The 20,001-nt window shown below is 42.2% G+C and overlaps 1 protein-coding gene and 1 pseudogene across 1 annotated transcript in view; both read left to right on the top strand.

Moving 5' to 3' along the window:
* PLET1 (placenta expressed transcript 1) overlaps nucleotides 1-5,542 on the top strand; it is an 11,424-nt gene extending 5,882 nt beyond the window's left edge. The window contains 3 exon segments of the mRNA XM_023208043.3: nucleotides 1,932-1,993; nucleotides 5,368-5,511; nucleotides 5,514-5,542. Of these exon segments, the coding sequence (XP_023063811.1) occupies nucleotides 1,932-1,993; nucleotides 5,368-5,511; nucleotides 5,514-5,542 (235 nt within the window).
* Nucleotides 5,543-17,754: 12,212 nt separating this feature from the next.
* Nucleotides 17,755-20,001, top strand: part of LOC111540061 — a 3,496-nt pseudogene continuing 1,249 nt past the window's right edge.

Here is a 20,001-nt window from a genome sequence, read left to right as displayed (position 1 = left end):
CACACACACACACCTACACACCACGTGTTACACACTACACACCACACACATACTAAATACACACACTACACACATCTTACAGACACGCACACACCAGCCCACATTCCCACACATACCCCCTTTCTACACACACACACACACACATGCTCAACATCCTCAGAAAGAACTGAGCACCCTCTTTGTTTCATATTTCCTACGTTCAAACTGGAGAATCGTTTTTCAAAACACGGATTCATTTTGGAAATGGCTCGCTAACAGAAAGTGTGATGATTGTGTAATAAAACTGTCTTGCTAGTGTCACACAAAATGTACACACTCAGATTCTGAGGTAAGGTCACCTGGAATCACATTACACTTTAACAACAAATGTTCCTCCCAGCTAGGATCTGTCATTAGGTTTACTTTAGGAACCACATGTTGGGAAGTACTTAAAGCTTTCAGATTCCATTCTGTACTGAAAGGGCCAGTCTGACCCTCAGACTGTGTCAGCTTGAACAGCCATGTCTCTGTGGAAGCTGGTAATGATGACGATGCTGTCAAACCACCCTGCCCTCTCCCTCCACGCACTGGGCCTGGTCGGACCTAATTGGCTTTGGAGGAGGGACTATTGTGCCCACAGAGTGATTGCAAGAGTAGAACCCAATGGGAGCTACTACAATCCAACCTCCCAGTGACAGCAGTTGCTTAGAAGCCAGCCAAGGCCAATTAGGGCAAGGGCTTTCTTTTCGTCTCACATCCTTAAAGCCTCCACATTCCAAGCAACAAGAGATGAAAGACCAAACAATGACCATCTGCAAGACAAACGGCCCAATCCCGCTGACAGTGTGGTCTCCAGACCTCTCCTAACTTCCACACCCGCGATAACACGCTGGCCTCCCTACTCGTTTATACCACGTTACATGGCTATGATCAGCGAGGCTGAGTCAAGGGGAGTGGAGCCCCACATATTACGGGGGATGCAGAAAGCAGGGGACTCCACAGTGATGGGCTGGGTACAAAAGGGATGGGAAGAGGTCCCTACTCATGGAATGTCATAATGAGGTTAGGGAGGCGAGGTTGGGGAGGCAAGGCCTGTACAGAGATAATGACAGGTTAAACACTTCCTCAAGAAACCATTTCCTGAACTCCCAAATCAAATATAAGCTCCCAGTTATACACCCTCAGAATTTCTTCCCCTTCTTCACAGCGTACATCACAGATCAATTCTTACCTAGGTAACTGATCATCTGTTTAAAATGTATCCCTCTGAAGACACTGTAAGTGCCCTGAGGGTGAAAACCAGGCCTGTCTTGCTCAAACACTGCCCCCTCAGCACCAGGCACAGTGACTGACATGAGGTGTCCTTTCATTAATGATCTAACACATGTATGAACAAGGGACTCATGTCATAATGGGTTTATTGATAGGATAACAGACCAAGTGGTACCGGTCGTTTAGCAAACATAAAGCACCTATGATATGTCAGGCACTGTTGACAACAGAACTTGCCTTATGAAGTTACTCCTCCCATGGGGACAGAGGCTCCTAGCAAGTCAGTGCAACAGAGTGTCATGCCTAGCTTAGTGACAATAGGGGAAAACAACTTCACGGAGGTTACCATTGAGTCTATGAGCAGATGTGACCAGGACAGGTATTACAGGCAGAGGGACAGGCTCGAATAAAGACCAGAGGTATGTGTACCAGCCTGTGGGCAGTCAGGGTGGTGACGTTGGTGGGGGTGTGGGAATGGGAGAGGCTGTCTGGAAGTTGACCAAGATCGTGGAGGATCTTATCAATAAAAAGCAGACCAGTATTTAATGATCTGCTCATTGTGCCACACAGAAAGTAAGCACAAAAAGAATTAAGAGGCTGGGAAGTCAGAAATGTGTGCTGAACTTGTGAATTCCGCATGAGGTCCTCACCATTATCTCTCATTGATTTGCCCTCCACAGAGCTTTCACTGTCCAGACCAGAGCCCTGACTATACTTTCTACTCTGAAGCTGACAGAAAAAGGTGAGTTCCTCTGCAGCCCATTTGCAAATCTGGCAGTGAACTCAGTCAGCCTGGAAAATTACCTTGTGAGTTCCCTAGAAAAGAGGGTCTTCTTACCACGCATCACTCAGCTATCTATCGGCTGAGTCTCCCTGCACCTTGAGACCTATAGAAGATTTGCCCAACCCGTTGTCCCATGCCCTTTGGAAAACAAAAACCCTCCCGCAAGATGTCTGCAAATTCCCAGGGTCCTTATATTCTCAGGGTCATCTGTGTCTCCAAACGCCGCTTCCATAGGAGCTGTTTCTGTTCAATACCACATAGACACAATGTGAAAACATCTTCCTCAGTTTCCACAAATAATTCCCACTCACACAAAGCCTTCATGGATACAGTAGACTTCAACCAAAGGGTGTTAAAGGAATTGGGGGCGGAGGTTGGGGAGTTGCACAAAGAAGGATTGATATCATAGAAATAGCAATAATGTCTGTAGTTCTTAAAGTGGCCTTTGGCCACCACCACTCCACTAGGAATTTCCGCAGCTTTTCACAGGCTGTCGCCCCCAGCTTTGCACCTCCCTGAGTTTCCTCGCCTGTCTTCTTCCCTGTTCCCTTTCTTTTCTCTAACCTCCCTCTAAGGAGCTATATATAACAAATTTAAAGCTGGGCACGGTGGCTCACACCTGTAATCCCAACACTTTGGGAGGCCAAGGCGGAAGGATCCCTTGAGCCCAGGAGCTCAAGACCAACCTGGGCAACACAGTGAGACTTTGTCTCTATTTGATTTTTTTTTTTTTTTAATTGAGAAGGAGTCTCACTCTGTTGCCCAGGCTGGAGTGCAGTAGTGTAATCTCAGCTCATTGCAACTTCTGCCTCCCGGGTTCAAGGGATTCTCCTGCCTCAGCCTCCCAAGTAGCTGGGATTACAGGCATGAGCCACCACGCCCGGCTAATTTTTATATTTTTAGTGGAGATGGGGTTTCACCATGTTGGCTAGACTGGTCTTGAACTCCTGACCTCAAGCGATCCACCTACCTTAGCCTGCCAAAGTGCTGGGATTACATGCGTCAGCCGCCACACCCCGTCTAATTTTTTTTTTTTTTAATTTACAAAAACGTTCAAGAAAGGAGATTCAGAAAAATAGATAACTTGTCTAAGGCCACATAGAAAGTAAATGGCCAAAAAGAAGACTCCTATTCCATATCATATTTTTTCCACTTTTCTTAGACTTACATCAAAACTGTATCTTGTTTGAGAATGACTTTTTTAAATACAAGATTCAACCAAGAACAAGAAACATTAGACTTTCTCACTGTCCAACAATGGGTGGTCCTCACGAGCCCCCAGACACTGAAAGACACGTAGCATGCTGCCTGTTTTCCCGCCAGTTACTCATTGCAAAATGTGTTCAAAGGGAGAATTACATTCAACAACAAATTGTAAAGTGATTGTGCCTCATGAAACTATTATACGAATGTCTTAACTGTTTCCTTGGTGGATTTCCCTCTGCAAGAAAACAGATAGTAGTTTTTTCCTAAAGGCCATTGTCAGGATGAACCCTTGTGTAAATGTTACTGGAAAAACGGGGTCTTGATCCAGATCCCGATAGAGGGTTTTTGGATTTCACACAGGAAGGAATTCAAGGTGAGTGGCAGTGTGTGGTGAAAGAGATAGTTTACCGAACGCTACTCCATTACAGAGTAGGGTGTTCTCAGAAAGCAGATGAAGGAACACTGTCTTTAACTTTTTCTTGTAGAGGAGCCTTGTCTACGTAAAGACTAAACTAAGCTGTGCCTGTGTGTGGACGGGCTGATGGCATGACAAAATGTATTACTTTATTCATGTAAAGAAAACTATCCCTGACATTTTAGTGTGTAAGTCCATCAAAGCATAAATATAATTATCTTGAAAGCATATATTGTTAAGGGTATTGGGACATCTGGACTTTCCGCTGTTAAAGGAGTGTGTCCTTGTTGGTATCTTCGGTCTGTCTCCTCAACTGTAAACATCTTAGGACCATGGGCTGTGACTGCCAAGGAATGTGCTTGCTAGTTTCAAGATGTAGTTGATTTTTAAATCGTGTCACTCTGACTCTCCTAGGTTCCTGCTTCCCTGACATAAATGCCAAAAAGGAAAAAAAAAGGTTTCTAGTCAAGATTTGTTAGCTCCAGGCTAATAAAATCCAGTTAAAAAAAAAAGAAAAAGAAAGTAGTTGCATTCCAACTCTCTGGGTTAGTGGGATGCCAGAGAAACATTTGGCCTGGGGAAATGCTAAAGAAGACTAGACAATGCTGCCTTACTGGAAAGCACCCTCCAGGCATGAAGAAGACTCCACAGGCCTGAGTCGACTCCTGGACATTCCCCTTCTTCCTCTTCCTGTTTTGTTGTTGTTGTCGTTGTTGTTGTCTTGTTTGTTTGTTTTTGAGACACAGTCTCACTCTCTCACCCAGACTGGAATGCAGTAGCACAACCTCGGTTCACTGCAACCTCTGCCTCCCAGGTTCAAGCGATTCTCCTGCCTCAGCCTCCCCAGTAGCTAGGATTACAGTCCCCTGTTACCATACTGGGCTAATTTTTGTATACTTAGTAGAGACAGGTTTCACCATGTTGGCCATGAGGGTCGAACCCCTGACCTCAAGTGATCCACCCACCTCGGCCTCCCAAAGTGCTGGGATTACAGATGCCTGGTCTCTTCCTCTTCCTTATGACCCCACTACGGTCCACTCAGAGTCTTGGAGGTATTCCCACCAACCTCCAGTTTGTCCAGGATCAGACAGCCCCTCAGGACTATGGGCCTGGCTTTCTCTGCTTCTCTGCAAGTTAACCTCAGAGAACCAACGTGTGATCAGGTCCCTTCATATAAAACTTACCAGTGCCTCAGAAATCACAGAAAGAGTCGGGGCTTTGGACTGGGCACCTTTCCACTAACTTTAAAGCAGGGATGGCTGTCCTGAGGTCTGGATGGGATCTAGTTCTTACAAGCCCTTGAAATTAGCAAGAAGAAAATAAAATTGTGTCATTCTGGATCATATCTGCACTGATTAACCTCATCTATTAAAGACAAGATTACATTCAGGAGGAGACTACCCACCCCAACAACAAACACAGCAGTTGTATAAATTCAGTAAGTCTCCACCTCATCTCACAGAACTATGCAGACCATAAGGGTAGAAAGTGTTTCTTCCTTATTTTTGTTACTTAACCCTCTGTTTAACCCCCAGTTTTTCCCCTCCTCTGAAAACACCTGGCACTGGAGAAGGATTGATTGAATTTTGTTCATGAATCTGGCTCTAGCATTCCATCAGATTGGCCTCCTTTCTCGAGTGCCCACCCAGCACCCAAAAGAGGTTCCGATGCCATTTTCCAGTGCCAACCACACCCTCAATCGCCTTTCCAGTGTCAACCTTAACCTTAGCTGTCAAGATTCCCCAGAGCTCAGCCTTGAAGCCTTTCTTCTTGATTACGCCCAAGAGTATCAGACTCGAAAGCTTGGCCAACCGAGTCTTCAGCAGCCCCATCACAGATGCCATTTATATCCTGCTTGCTTTCTCACCAGCACACTTCTCTTCTAAAGGGAATCTAGGGAAACAATTGTTTCTGCCTCCACTGCATTCTCCTACATTCAGTTCCAAGCCGGTGCTGGGAACCGAATGTGTGTAAATGAAGGCTTTACATTCTCAAATGTGCAACTCTGCTGCCATGGCTTCAGACCAAAACGAAGATCTGGAGGCACTCATTGGCAGGCTTGGGTCACACAGATATTCATCTGGATCTTTCAGGACAGATATTACACTTTTTGTAAATATTTAGATCTGGCCGGAACGTAGTCACCTAGAGTTCTCCCTATCGGTTGAACAGGTTGGCAGCCAATTCCGCAGCCAATCTCAACTTTTGTTCACTGCCAAATGATTCCCCTGCACCCTCTGAGTTTCTGTGGGAAGAATCCTTCCTTGTTTTCAAGATGATCTCAGATTTCTGACCAAATCCACTCAGGTTACAAGGAACTTCTGTGACTCATGTGACTCAAGAAAGAAAGGAGAAAGGAGAAATAGCTCTGAGGCTGCTGGCAGCTTCCCATTTGTCCACACCAGTAGATTTTGAAGGGCAAGAGAATAGGAATGAACCATGTCTGAGCAGCCAATATAGAAAAAATCTATGCTATAAAAACACTTCTGTCACAACAAATAAACTATACTTTAAACAAGAATAATGAATGTGTTCCATTCAAATATAAATCTCTAATGAGTAAGTTAAAACACAGATAATTTTGTCGAATTGTATTATTTGTGTGTGGGTATTAAAGAATGAATCAAATGGCAAGTGTATGTGTGTTTTCAAGACCAGACTTCAGGGCAAAACTATCTCAATTTTCATTTCCCTCAAATGCAAACTGGTCATTTTTCCCCTAATAGTAATTTCCATTAAGAAATGGGCAAAATATATGCGTGTGCTTGTATGTGTGTATGTATATATATACACACACACACATATACACATATATACACATACGCATATATACACACACACACATATACACACACACATTTGTGTATATAGATAGTGTTGTTATCCCACAATGCCTCAGAGACAGCCCTGCCCTTAACTGGCTGAAGGATATGGGATAACAACACCTATATACACATATATTTGTGTATAGGGACCACTCCAACAGGGTCTTGCAGTGAGGGAGAGAGATTGGACTCAACTCCCTATTTGCATAATATGCATAATGCAATGTACAACCAGAAGGAAACATAGTATTTCCAGTAATAAGCTTGTAATAAGCAACAAAGTTTTCTTTTAATAATGATGCTAAATTCCAGGATGCCAACATTCTTTGCTGATCCCTAAAATTGTGCGCCTTGTAAGAATTCCAACTCTATTCTTCCCTTTCCACTTAGGACACCTTGATGATATTTATCACTCCCTGGTGTTTGTAACTGAAATGTAATATGTGTCCTATGTAAATACACAATCTGCTTAGTCATATATGTTTTCTTGAGTAACTACCAAAGAGACGGGTTGGCTATGATTCTTTTCGACCATCCAAAAATACTCACCAGAAGGAACTAAACAACCAATTTTCCTAAGATTATCCATCTACTAATTTGGGGACTCAGAGAAGCAGCGTGTTCCTAATCTCTTCTGAGATGCTGCCTCCTAGGTTGAATCCACACCAACTCTGACGCAAGAACAAAAGGTGGCTCCCCAAAAAGGCTAAGCAATTTTATGGGATGAGAAAAAGCCTAAAAATGATCATTTACTAAGCATTTACCTTATGCTTCGTTACTGTAGCTATGAAAGTACCATAAGAAAGATCCTAATTTTTGTATTCCAAAAGTTCCTGCTTTTGTTAACATTTCCACCCTCTCTCCTTGAAAATATATATAAAAGGAATTTTACCACAGTATAATCCATAAAAACCACACTTTTCTGATCTAGGTAATGGCTATCCCTCGTTGCTTCAGGCTAATTTATCAACAGATATTCATTGAGCACCATGGCAGATATTGTTCTGGGCTCTGGAGCAAAACAAAGATCTCTGCCCCGGCGGATCCTCATCTCATCATTCCCTCACGAAGCTATGCATTCGGAAGCACCTTCTACGTGCTGACGCCGCTAGGTGCTTTCACGTGTGCCACATGTGAAGTCCTCAGAAAATACACTACCCCGAAAACTGCCTGATTATTATCATGTTTTTAAAAGTTAGAAAATTCGGGCTGGGCATGGTGGCTCATGCCTGTAATCCCAGCACTTTGGGAGGCCGAGGCAGGCAGATCACTTGAGGTCAGGAGTTTGAGACCAGCCTGGCCAACATAGAGAAACCCTGTCTCCAGTAGAAATACAAAAATTAGCCGGGCATGGTGGCACACACTTGTAGTCGCAGCTACACGGGAGGCTGAGAGAGAATCGAACCTGGGAGGCAGAGGTTGCAGTGAGCCGAGATTGCACATTGCACTCCGGCCTAGCAACAGAGCGAGACTCTGTCTCTAAATATACATAAATAAATTAATTAATTAAAGTTAGAAAATTGAAGTTCAGAGAAGTTATGCGACCGGCCTCAATCACAGAGCTAGTGAAAGGCAGGACGGGAGTACAGGAGTACAGACCTGTTCCAAGGACTGTGATCTCCCATTTAACCACAAGGGCTCGGAGTCGGCCTGCCCTTAAGTGGCTGAAGGATGTGGGATAAAAACAACTGCCCCACTTCACTGTGTTAGTGTGTAATAATAACAATAGCATTAATAGTAGTAGTAATAACAGAACAATAAATGATAGCCGCTGTTATAATGTGTCTCATGCATCTTTGAGTTTATACTATCTGGAGTTTGTTGAGTTTCCCATATGTGTACATTCATGTCTGACATCAAATTTGGAGCCTGGGCAACACAGTGAGACCCATCTCTACAAAAAAAAAAGTAAAAATTAGCCAGATGTGGCATGCCTGTAGTCCTAGCTACTAGAGAGGCTGAGGCAGGAGGATCACTTGAGTCCAGGAGTCTGAGACTGCAATGAGCTATGATGGTGCCACTGCACTCCAGCCTGGGTGACAGAGCAAGACCCTGTCTCTTAAAAAAAAAAAAAAAAAAAGGTAAGTTTTTTAAAAAACTTTTTTTTTTTTTTTTTTTTGAGACAGTCTCACTCTGTCACCCATGCTGGAGTGTAGTGGCCCAATCTCGGCTCATTGCAACCTCCATTTCCCGAGTTCAAGCAACTCTCATGCCTCAGCCTCCCAAGTAGCTGAGATTACAGGCACCACCATGCCCAGTTAATTTTTGTATTTTTACCAGAGACGGGGTTTCACTGTGTTGGCCAGGCTGGTCTCGAACTCCTGACCACAGGTGATCAGCCTGCCTTGGCCTCCCAAAGTGCTAGGATTACAGATGTGAGCCACCATGCCGGCCCTAAAAAACTTTTTTAATGAGGTAAAATATACATATATAATTTACCATCTTTACCATTTTTAAGCATACAATTCGGTGGTAATACATTTATATTCTTTTCTTCCCTTCATCCTCCCCATTCCCCCCCACTTCCCAGCCTCTAGTAACCACCAATCTACTTCCTATTTTCATGAGATCCACTTTTTTTTAGCTCCCACATATGAATGAGAACATGCAATTATGTGTCTTTCTGTGTTTGGTTTATTTAACTTACTATAATGGCCTCCAATTCCATCCACATTGCTGCAAATAACAGAAGTTTGTCCTTTTGGGGGCTGAATAATATTCCATCGTGTGTGTATATGCACATTATCTTTATTCATTCATCTATTGATGGGCACTTAGGCTGATTCCGTATTTTGGGTGTTGTGAATAGTGCTGCAATAAACATGAGAGTGCAGATATCTCTTTGATATACTGACTGCCTTTCTTTTGGATATGTATCTAGTAGTAGAATTGCTGGATCACATGGTAGTTCTATTTTTAGTTTTTGACAAATCTCCATATTGTTCTCTGTAGTGACTGTACTAATTCACATTCCTCCCAACAGTGTATGAGGATTCCCCTTTCTCCACATCCTTTCCAGCATCTGTTAGTGCCTTTTTTATTCAAGCCATTTTGACTGGGGTGAGATGATATCACATTATGATATTGATTTGCATGTCTCTGATGATTAGTGATATTGAACATTTTTTCTTATACCTGTTGGCAATTTGTATGTCTCCTTTTGAGAAATGTCTGTTCAATTTTTTTGCCCATTACTAAATTGGATTTTTTTACTATTGAGTTGTTTAAGCTCCTTTTATATTTTTATTATTCATCTCTTGTCAGCTGAATAGTTTGCAAATATTTTCTCCCGTTCTGTGGATTGTCTATTCACTTTGTTGATTGTTTCCTTTGCTGTACAGAAACTTTTTAGCTTGATGTAATCCCAGCTGTCTATTTTTGCTTTGGTTGCCTGTGCTTCTGAGGTCTTATCCAAGAAATCTTTGCCCAGACCAACACCTGAAAGTATTTTCCCAATGCTTTCTCCTAGTACTTTCATAGTTTCACGTTTTAGTTCAACTCTTTAATCCATTTTGACTTTATTTTTTTGTATAGGGAGAGATGGGGGTCTAGTTTCATTCTTCTGCATACAGTTATCCCGTTTTCTCAGCACCATTTATTGAAAAGACTGTACTTTTCCCACTGTAAGTTTTTGGTGCTTTTATCAAAGATGAGTTGGTTATAAATGCATGAATTTGTAACTGGGTTTGCTATTCTGTTCCACTGGTCTATGTGTCTGCTTTTCTGCCAGTACCATGCTGTTTTGGTTACTATGCCTTTGTAATAAGTTTTGAAGTCAGGTATTGTGATCCCTCCAGCTTCGTTTTCTGGTTTGGGGGTTTTTGTGTTTTGGGGTGTGTGTGTGTGTGTGTGTGTGTCTCACTCTGTTGCCCAGGCTGAGTGCAATGGTGCACTCATAGCTTACTGCAGCCTCAAACTCCTGGCCTCACGCAGTTCTCCCACTTTGGCCTCCCAAAGTGCTGAGATTACAGGTATAAGACATTGCACCCAACCCAGTTTTGTTCTTTATGCTCAGGATTGCTTTGCCTATTCAGGGTCTTTCATGGTTCTATATAAATGTTAGGGGTTTTTTCTATTTCTGTGAAGAATGTCATCGGTATTTTGATAGGAATTGCATTGAATCTGTAAGTTGTTTGGCGTAGTATTGTCATTTTAACAATATTATTCTTCCAATCTATGAGCATGGAATATATTTCCACTTTTTGGTGTCCTCTTCTATTTCTTTCATCAGAATTTTATTTCCTTGTACAGAACTTTTATTTCTTTAGTTAGACTGACTCCTAGGTATTTTGTATTTTTGGCAGCTACTGTAAATGGGATTACTTTCTTTCTTTATTTTTCAGATTGTTCACCATTGGCACATATAAATGCTACTGATTTTGTAGGTTAATTTTGTATCCTGCAACTTTGCTGAATTTGTTTTATGTTCTAATAGTTTTTCGGTGGAGTCTTTAGGTCTTTCTAAGTAATAAGATCATGTCCTCTTCAAACAAGGTTAACTTGACTTCTTCCTTTACAATTCGGATGCCCTTTTATTCTTTCTTTGCCTAGTTGCTCTGGCCAGGACTTCCAGTATCATGCTGAATAAAAGCGGTAAAAGTGAGCAATTCTTATCTTGTACCAGTCTTTAGAGAAAAGGCCTTCAAATTTTCCCTTCAGTCTGATGTTAGCCATGAGTTTGACATAGATGGCCTTTAATAATTTGAGGTATGTTCCTTCTATACCCATTTTGATGAGGCTTTTTATGAAAAAGGGATGTGGAATTTTATCAAATATTTTTTGACATCTATTGAAAAAATTATATGGTTTTTGTTATTGATTCTGCTAATATGGTATATCATGTTTATTTCTGTCAATTGAATCATTTTTGAAGCATCCCTGGGATAAGTCCCACTTGATCATAGTCAATGATCCTTTTGATGTATTATAGGATGCAGTTTGCTAGTATTTTGTTGAGCATTTTTACATGTATGTTCATCAGTGATATTGGTCTGTAGTTTTCTTTTGTTGTTGTGTCCTTGTCTAGTTTTGGTATCAGGGTAATACTGACCTCATGAGTTTGGAAGTACTCCCTCTTCTTCCATTTTTTTTTTTTTTTTTTTTTTTTTGAAGAGTTTGAGTAGGATTGATATTAGTTCTTCTTTAAATGTTAGGTTGAATTTGCCTGTGAATCCATCAGGTCCTAGGCTTTTCCTTGATGGAAGACATTTTATTATACCTTTGATCTCATTATCAGTTATTGGTTTGTTGAGGTTTTCTATTTCTTCACAATTCACTCTTGGTATGTTGTACATAGAAGATGAGAAGTATAATTTCATTTCTTCATTTATTAATTTCTTCTAGGTTTTCCAATTTATTGGTGTATGCTTGTTCATAATAGTCTCTAATGATTCTTCGTATTTCTGAAGTCTCAGTTGTTATGTCCCTTTTTTCATTTCTGATTTTATTCATTTGGGTCTTCTCTCTTTTTTTAAACCTTTAGTCTAGCTAAAGGTTTATCAATTTTGTTTATCTTTTCAAAAAACCAACTTCTCATTTTGTTGATCTTCTGTATTTTTTTGGCTCAATTTCGCTTATTTCTTCTCTGATCTTTATTATTTCTTTCCTTCCACCTATTTTGGGTTTGGTTTGCTCTTGCTTTTCTAGTTCCTTGAGGTGCATTATTGGGTTGTTTCTTTGGAATATTTCTTTTCTATTATAAGTGTTTTTGCTATAAACTTCCCTCTTAGTACTGCTTTTGCCATACCCTATAAATTTGGGTATGTTGTATTTCCATTTTCATTTGTTTCAAGAAATTTTTAAATTTCCTTCTTAATTTCTTCATTGACCCCTTGGTCATTAAGGAACATGTTGTTTAATTCCATGTGTATGCATATTTTCCAAGGTTCCTCTTGTTATTGATTTCTAGTTTTATTACATTATGTTCAGAGAAGACACTTTACCCCATCTCTACCAAAAAAATGCAAAAATTTAGCTGGGTGTGGTGGTGTGAACCTGAGTCCCAGCTGCCTGGGAGACTGAGGCAGGAGGATCACCTGAGCCCAAGGAGGTCAAGGGTGAAGTGAGCTATGATTGTATCACTGCATTCCAGCCTGGGAGACAGTGAGACTTTGTCTCAGAAGAAAAAGGGCAGGATCGGGGAGGGGACAAAAAGCATTCTTAGTTTAAGAATAGGTTTTGCTTTAAAAATCATAGTACACTCACCAATTCTTGCTGAAATCAATAATTACACAAGAGAATAGCAATACTAATAGCCTGTTGTAAATTGATCACAAGCCTTTTTAATAAAGCACTATTTTTTATTATACTTTAAGTTCTGGGATACATGTGCAGAATGTGCAGGTTTGTTAACGTAGGTATACATGCATCATGGTGGTTTGCTGCACCCATCAACCCATCATCTATATTAGGTATTTCTCCTAATGTTGTCCCTCCCCCTGCTCCCCAACAGGCCCCAGTGTGTGATGCTCCCCTCCCTTTGTCCATGTGTTCTCATTGTTCAACTCCCACTTATGAGTGAGAACATGCGGTGTTTGGTTTCCTGTTCCTGTTAGTTTGCTGAGAATGATAGTTTCTAGCTTCATCCATGTCCCTGCAAAGGACATGAACTCATCCTTTTTTATGGCCGCACAATATTCCATGGTGTATATGTGCCAGATTTTCTTCATCTAGTCCATCATTGATGGGCATTTGAGTTGTTGGTTCCAAGTCTTTGCTATTGTAAATAGTGCTGCAATAAATATACGATAAAGCACATTATTTTTAGCCCTTATGTAATCAAAAAGCAGGTTCAGTCACATGCCACTTACAGAGTCCAGTTAACAAGAGCAAGGTCTGGTAAAAAGAAAGTGACATTTGGGTGGGCACGGCGGCTCATGCCTGTAATCTCAGCACTTTGGGAGCCGAGGCAGGCGGATCACGAGGTCAGATTGAGACCATCCTGGCTAACACGGTGAAACCCCATCGCTACTAAAAATACAAAAAATCAGCTGGGCGTGGTAGTGAGTGCCTGTAGTCCCAGCTACTCTGGAGGCTGAGGCAGGAGAATGGTGTGAACCTGGGAGGCAGAGTTCGCAGTGAGCCAAGATCACGCCACTGCACTCCAGCCTGGGCAACAGAGCAACACACCATCTTAAAAAAAAAAAAAAAAAAGAAGTGACTTTTTATTCCAAAGCTAGTTTAGAGGAAGAAGTAAAGGCTCCTGCCTTTCAGGGTACCAATTCCCTTTTGGAACAGAAAGCAGGTGCTTTTAAAGGGGGACTTGGCATGTTAGATGAACTTGCCCTGTGGAGAGTGTCTAGTGAAGGGGAGGTAAAAGATTATAATTGCATTTCTGAAGAGCTAAGTAGGAAGTTGGGCGCAGGGGGAAAGGAGAAAGAAAAAAGAACAAATAATAATAATTTAAAAAATAACTCTTTTTCTTAGACAAATGGGAGTACTCAGTTACACTAACATCCTATATAAGCAAGCATTATGTTTGAGGTAGGGGTGTTCCTCCTCTTGCTTTCTGAGGACATCCTATTCTTTAATAAGAGTAGTCTCTAATAAACCATCTTAACTTCACCAGACTCTGTGATACACCCTGAATTCTTTTTCTGTGTGAGGTCCGAGAACCCGCTCTTTGGGTCTAGTCTGAGACCCCTTTCCAGTAACACGCAGACAGCAACCTGCTCTCAAATGAGGGTGGCATATGTTATATCCCACAATCTGCTTAAGTTGCATTTTTTTTCTTTTGCAAATACCATTTTCCCCTTCAAGAATGGAGCCTTGACTCTCCTCCTCGTACTCTGGGAATTATTGAGGGTTATTATGGCAACAAATTAGGAGGCCTGTATTTGCTAGAAAATAAATATTGCCTCAGTGTTACCACAAATGAGGTCAGTTCCACATTCCACAAGGAATCCTGCTCTAGGGGCCAAACAGATAGAATGATAAAGAGCATTCTTTACAAAACGAGCTGAGGCTTTCCCTGCCTAGGACAAATCTATTCTCCAACCGCTGGGACAGAGACAAATACACGCAACCTTTATTGTTTACCCTGCTAAAAGGGAGGCCCCTTGTGTGGTCATGAGGACGGCCACTTACCAAAAGGGCTGGAATTTAGAGTTCTGGCTTATCTTTACCTAAATCAGTAGTTGAAGACTAAAACAAATTGTACCCACAAATAGCAATGGAAAATTACCAGGAAGATAAAGTTAGGCAGATAAACAGCTTTGAAGGAATACTTATGAAATGTTATTTTATGTTGTAGTGGTTGTTCTCTAAGTTGAACTGCATAAAGAATAACATATATCTGAATGATGCTCAAAACGTTTGGCATTAGACCAGATACAGTGGCTTATGTCTATCATCCCAGCACTTTGGGAGGCCAAGGCAGGAGGATCAGTTGAGCCCAGGAGTTCAAGACTATCCTGGGCAACATGGCAACACCTTTGTCTCTACTAAAAATCTATCTATCTATCTATCTATCTATCTATCTATCTATCTATCTATCTATCTAATCTATCTATCTATCTATCTATCTATCTATCTATCTATCTATCTATCTATCTTAACCAGGCATGGTGGTACATGCTTGTAGTCTAGCTATTAATCTCAAAAAATTTACCAAACCAGATTACCAGATTCAACCACTCCTTTAGAGATGGCGGGCACTCTGTAAATAATTCACTCTGTAAATAATTATTCAGCACCTGTTGTATGGCAGGCATTATACTAGGTCCTGGGGAGACAAGAGTGAACCAGACAGGGCTTCAGCCCTTGTGAAGTTGACACCCTCGTGGTTGGGATAGACAGTAAACTAGTCAAAAAGACAAAAGGAAGCAAATATACAAACCTTTAAAACTGCAAGAAAGGAGTATATGGTATTGTCCTAGAATACAACAGGGTTCTATCTACACAGCTGGCCTGAGGAAGGCTTCTCCAAGATGGTGACATGTAAGCTGAGATCTGAAGAATGCTTAGGTTTTCTTCAGGGGATTTGGGGGAACAGCAGTTCAGGGAGAAGGGCAGTAAATGCAGAGCTCTTGAGATGGGAATGGAACTGGTGCGTCTGAGGACTTCAGAGTAGGCTAATGTAACCAAAACATAGTGAAGCGCTTGAGGCTGGGAAGCAGGCAGTAACTGGATCCTATCAGGCTTGGTTAGACAGTGTGGGGAGTTTGGATTATATTCCAAAAGCAGGAGGAAGCTTTCAAGTGGTGATACAGGGGAGGAGAGTGACAAGATCTGATTTACTCTTTTAGAAAGATCCACAGGATTGTGGAAGATAACTAAAGGGGAAGGCAGAGACCAGTTAAGAGGCCATGTCAGTCATCCAAGCAAGAAACACTGGCAGTTTGGACTCTTGTGGTGGCATCAGAAATGAGAGACAGGGCCAGGCACGGTGGCTCACACCTGTAATCCCAGCACATTGGGAGGTCAAGGTGGGCAGATCACCTGAGGTCAGGAGTTCAAGACCAGCCTGGCCAACATGGTGAAACCCCGTCTCTACTAAAAATACAAAAATTAGCCAGGCATGGGTGGCACACAACTGTAATCCCAGCTACTAGGGAGAGTGAGGCAAGAGAATCACTTGAACCCAGGAGGCGGAAGCTGCAGTAAGTCAAGATCGCACCACTGCACTCCAGCCTGGGCGACAAAGCAAGACTCAGTCCCTGCCCCCCATCCCAAGAAAAAAAAGAAAAGAGAGACAGACAAAACCCATTATATATGTTGGAGGTAGAACCAGAACTTTCTGATAGATAAGATGTAACAGGTGGGACGGGGAAGGAGTAGGTCAAAAAGAGTTCCCAGGTTTCTCACTTGAAAAAATGAATGGGGCCGGGTGCAGTGGCTCATGCCCATAATCCCAGCATTTTGGGAGGCCGAGCTGGGCGGATCACTTGAGGCCAGGAGTTCAAGACCAACCTGGCCAACATGGTGAAACCCCATCTCTACCAAAAATACAGAAACTAGTTGGGCATGGTAGCGGGCGCCTGTAATCCCAGCTACTCAGGAGGCTGAAGTACGAGAATCACTTGAACCCGGGAGGCAACGGCTGCAGTGAGCCAAGATCACACCACTGCACTCCAGCCTGGGCAACAGAGTGAGACTCTGTCTTCAAAAATATAAAAAAAGAATGGATGGTTGTGGCATTATTAGAAAAGACTGGCAGACGGACAGATTTTGAAGGAGAAAGCAGAAATTCATGTTTGGAAATGTTAAGTTTGAGGTATCCACAGGACACCCATCAGTGGCTCTATCTGTGGTCAAGTAAAATTTTTAATAGGTAAAAGACACACTAACCCCTTTATTTCTTCAGGTTGTTTTGTAGCCACGGTGCTTGCATCTATGAAGATACTTGTGAAAAGTGAAAAGGGTGTGAAAACTTGATTCAGATTGTTATCATACTAACTTGAGAATTTTCACTGAATAATAAACTGGCTTGATGAAGACAAATGTGGGCTTCAGTACTCAGTACTTGTTTCTTGGGCTTTTTTTTTTTTTTTTTTTTTTTTTTTTTTTGAGACAGTCTTGCCCTGTTGCCCTGGCTGGAGTGCAATGGAACAATTATGGCTTGCTGCAGCCTTGATCTCCCAGGCTCAATCAATCCCCCCACTGCAGCCTCCTGAATAGCTGGGACTACAGGTGCATGCCACCATGCCCAGCTACTTTTAGGGTTTTTGTTTTCATAGAGACTGAGTTTTGCCATTTGCCCAGGCTGGTCTCAAACTCCTGGGCTCAAGTGATCCACCCACCTAGGCCTCCCAAATACAGAGGGTTACAGGCATGAGCCACTGCGTCCTGCAGGGCTTCTTCAAGAATACAAGGCTTACAGGCCTGGGAGGTGCTTCTTTAGCCAAGAACTACAAAGAAAGGTGGGTAGGAAGAACAACATTGTTCTATTTCTTTTTTAAAATTATTAATTCTTGGCCGGGCACAGTGGCTCATGCCTGTAATCCCAGCACTTTGGGAGGCTGAGGCGGGTGGATCACCTGAGGTCAGGAGTTCGAGACCAGCCTGGCCAACATGGTGAAACCCCATCTCTACTAAAAATACAAAAATTAGCTGGGTGTGGTGGCAGGAGCCTGTAATCCCAGCTACTCAGGAGGCTGAGGCAGGAGACTCATCGCTTGAACCCAGGAGGCGGAGGTTACAGTGAGCCAAGATCACACCACTGTACTCCAGCCTGGGTGACAAGAGCAAAACTCTGTCTCAAAAAAAAAAAAAAATATATATATATATATATATATTAATTCTTCTGTCTCAATGGTTGCAGAACACTGGTGGAAATGGGTGAGTCAATTTTTGAAGGGAACCAACCAATGAGCTACTTGAAAATGGAAATGCTGCTTTGAAAACCCTTCAGGGCAAGAACCACCTTGTCTTACTTTTGTGGCGACAGCAGTTCTCTCTGCAGCTATGTGGAGACTTTAACAGTGTTTATCTGGGACACTTTCCAGAAGTGTCTTGCAGCAGAACCTTGCTATAAAGTTAAATTGTGTGAAACTAACAATGATTTTTCTATGTGCAAGGGAGGCTAGAAATATCCCAGACATAACAAAAGCAAAATGAGCACAATCTGCTTCGTATCTTTAGGATAGTTTCAATTCCAGAGGGAATGTAAAAGTTTGGAATTTAAAAAGCCAAACAGATCATTTATCATAAGTCTAATGTATTAGTGGCCACGTGTACACAACTGATCAAAGCATCCTGGCTATTTTTATAATCCGCTGGTAGTTCCTACATCAGTTGAGGTGATACAAACCATCGCTCAGCTCTAGTCATTATGTTCACAGAGATATGGTGATATTTTTTAACTTCTCACCTTAGAATTGGTTTTAACTTCAAGAGTTGTGCTTCCAAGATTTCTATATTCCTCTACCATCCACAAACTCCACAATTCCCACTGTAAACAACAGCTGCTGCTCTGACATTTCACTTCTGTGAAATGAAATGTGCTTTACTTCCCTGGCATCAAAAAGGGCATGATATATACTCCTTGCCTACCTCTCCAGTCTTATCACCTGATATCTCCACATCAAAATGTGCACATTAGCAATATATGTCTAATCCCCCTCCCTGAGTATGGACTGGATGGAGTCACTTGCTTCAAAGGAGCAAAATACAGAAAAAGCGATTCGCTTACAAATGACTGTGTCTTCGATCATGGTGGCACTCTCCCTTACCCTCTTACCTGCTCTGCCGAAGCAGGCCGTCATGTTGGGAGATGCTCTGTGAAGAGGCCTACACAGCAAGAAACAGAGGGAGGAACTGAGGCCTCAGTCCAACCACCAAGTATGGGAGTGAGCTGGGAGGCGGATCCTTCCTGGTCAAGCCCTGAGGTGACTGCAGTCTTATGAGTGACTCTGAGCCAGAGGTGGCCTTCTGGTGTGCAGAACTGAGATAATAAATGTGTGCTGCTTTAAGCCACTATGTTTGGGAGTAATTTGTTACGCAGCAGTAGGTAACTAATACATTCACCCAGCAGGGTGGTTATGAGGATGAAATGAGGTCATATAAGAAGTATTTAGCAAAATGCCTGACACCATAGTGGGCACTGCACAATTAGCTCTATTCTCCTTCTTCCATCTATTTCAAAACACTGCCACCCCCACAGTCCAGGCACCCATCGCTTCATGTCTAGATTCCTGCAACACTTTTGCAAATAGTTTCCTCACTTTCCTTTGCCCACCTGGTTATCTTCTTTAAAAAACAAATAGCTTGCTATTCCTCAAAAGATAAAGACTGATTAACATTCAAGGCCCTCCAGGCTGTCTCCAACCTGTATTTCCAAGTTCATTTCTCATGACATTCTCACACCTCACTACCACTCTACTAAGATCAATATCTTCTCTATAACCCAAATATATTTTGTATATTCCCACCCTAGTAACTGTGCTAATGAAATTTTACCTTCAGTATTCCTTCCCTGTTTTCTCCTTAGTTCCAAACCACCACTCTCCCTACCCCATCACTGAAAGTACCATTCCTCCACTAAGCTTTTCCAAACCTCATCACCCCATGATGATTTTTTCCTTCTCTACATTAAGAATATTTACTCATTTGGCATGTAGGAACAAAAGTTCTCTTGAAGCAACTCATGAACAAATACCTGGAGTGTTAATGTTACTGTGAACAATGTTTTTCTAATATGGTATCAGATCTGCAAAATTTCGCATTAAAAAAAAAAAAAAAATGTGGCCAGGCACAGTGGCTCACGCCTGTAATCCCAGCACTTTGGGAGGCCGAGGTAGGCGGATCACTTGAGGTCAGGAGTTCAAGACCAGCCTGGCCAACATGGTGAAATCCCGTCTCTACCAAAAAATACAAAAATTAGCCAGGCGGGGTGGTGTGCTCCTGTAGTCCCAGCTACTGAGGAGGCTGATGCATGAGAATCACTTGAACCCAGGAAGCAGAGGTTGCAGTCGGCTGAGACTGCACCACTGCACTGTAGCCTGGGTGACAGAGTGAAATGCTGTCTCAAAAAATGAAGGAAGGAAGGAAGGAAGGAAGGAAGGAAGGAAGGAAGGAAGGAA

The sequence above is a fragment of the Piliocolobus tephrosceles genome, chromosome 13, assembly GCF_002776525.5.
Source record: "Piliocolobus tephrosceles isolate RC106 chromosome 13, ASM277652v3, whole genome shotgun sequence".
Classification (NCBI taxonomy): Eukaryota; Metazoa; Chordata; class Mammalia; order Primates; family Cercopithecidae; genus Piliocolobus; species Piliocolobus tephrosceles.
The sequence above is the reverse complement of the archived record's forward strand: the minus strand, read 5'-3'. Positions and strand labels throughout refer to the sequence as shown.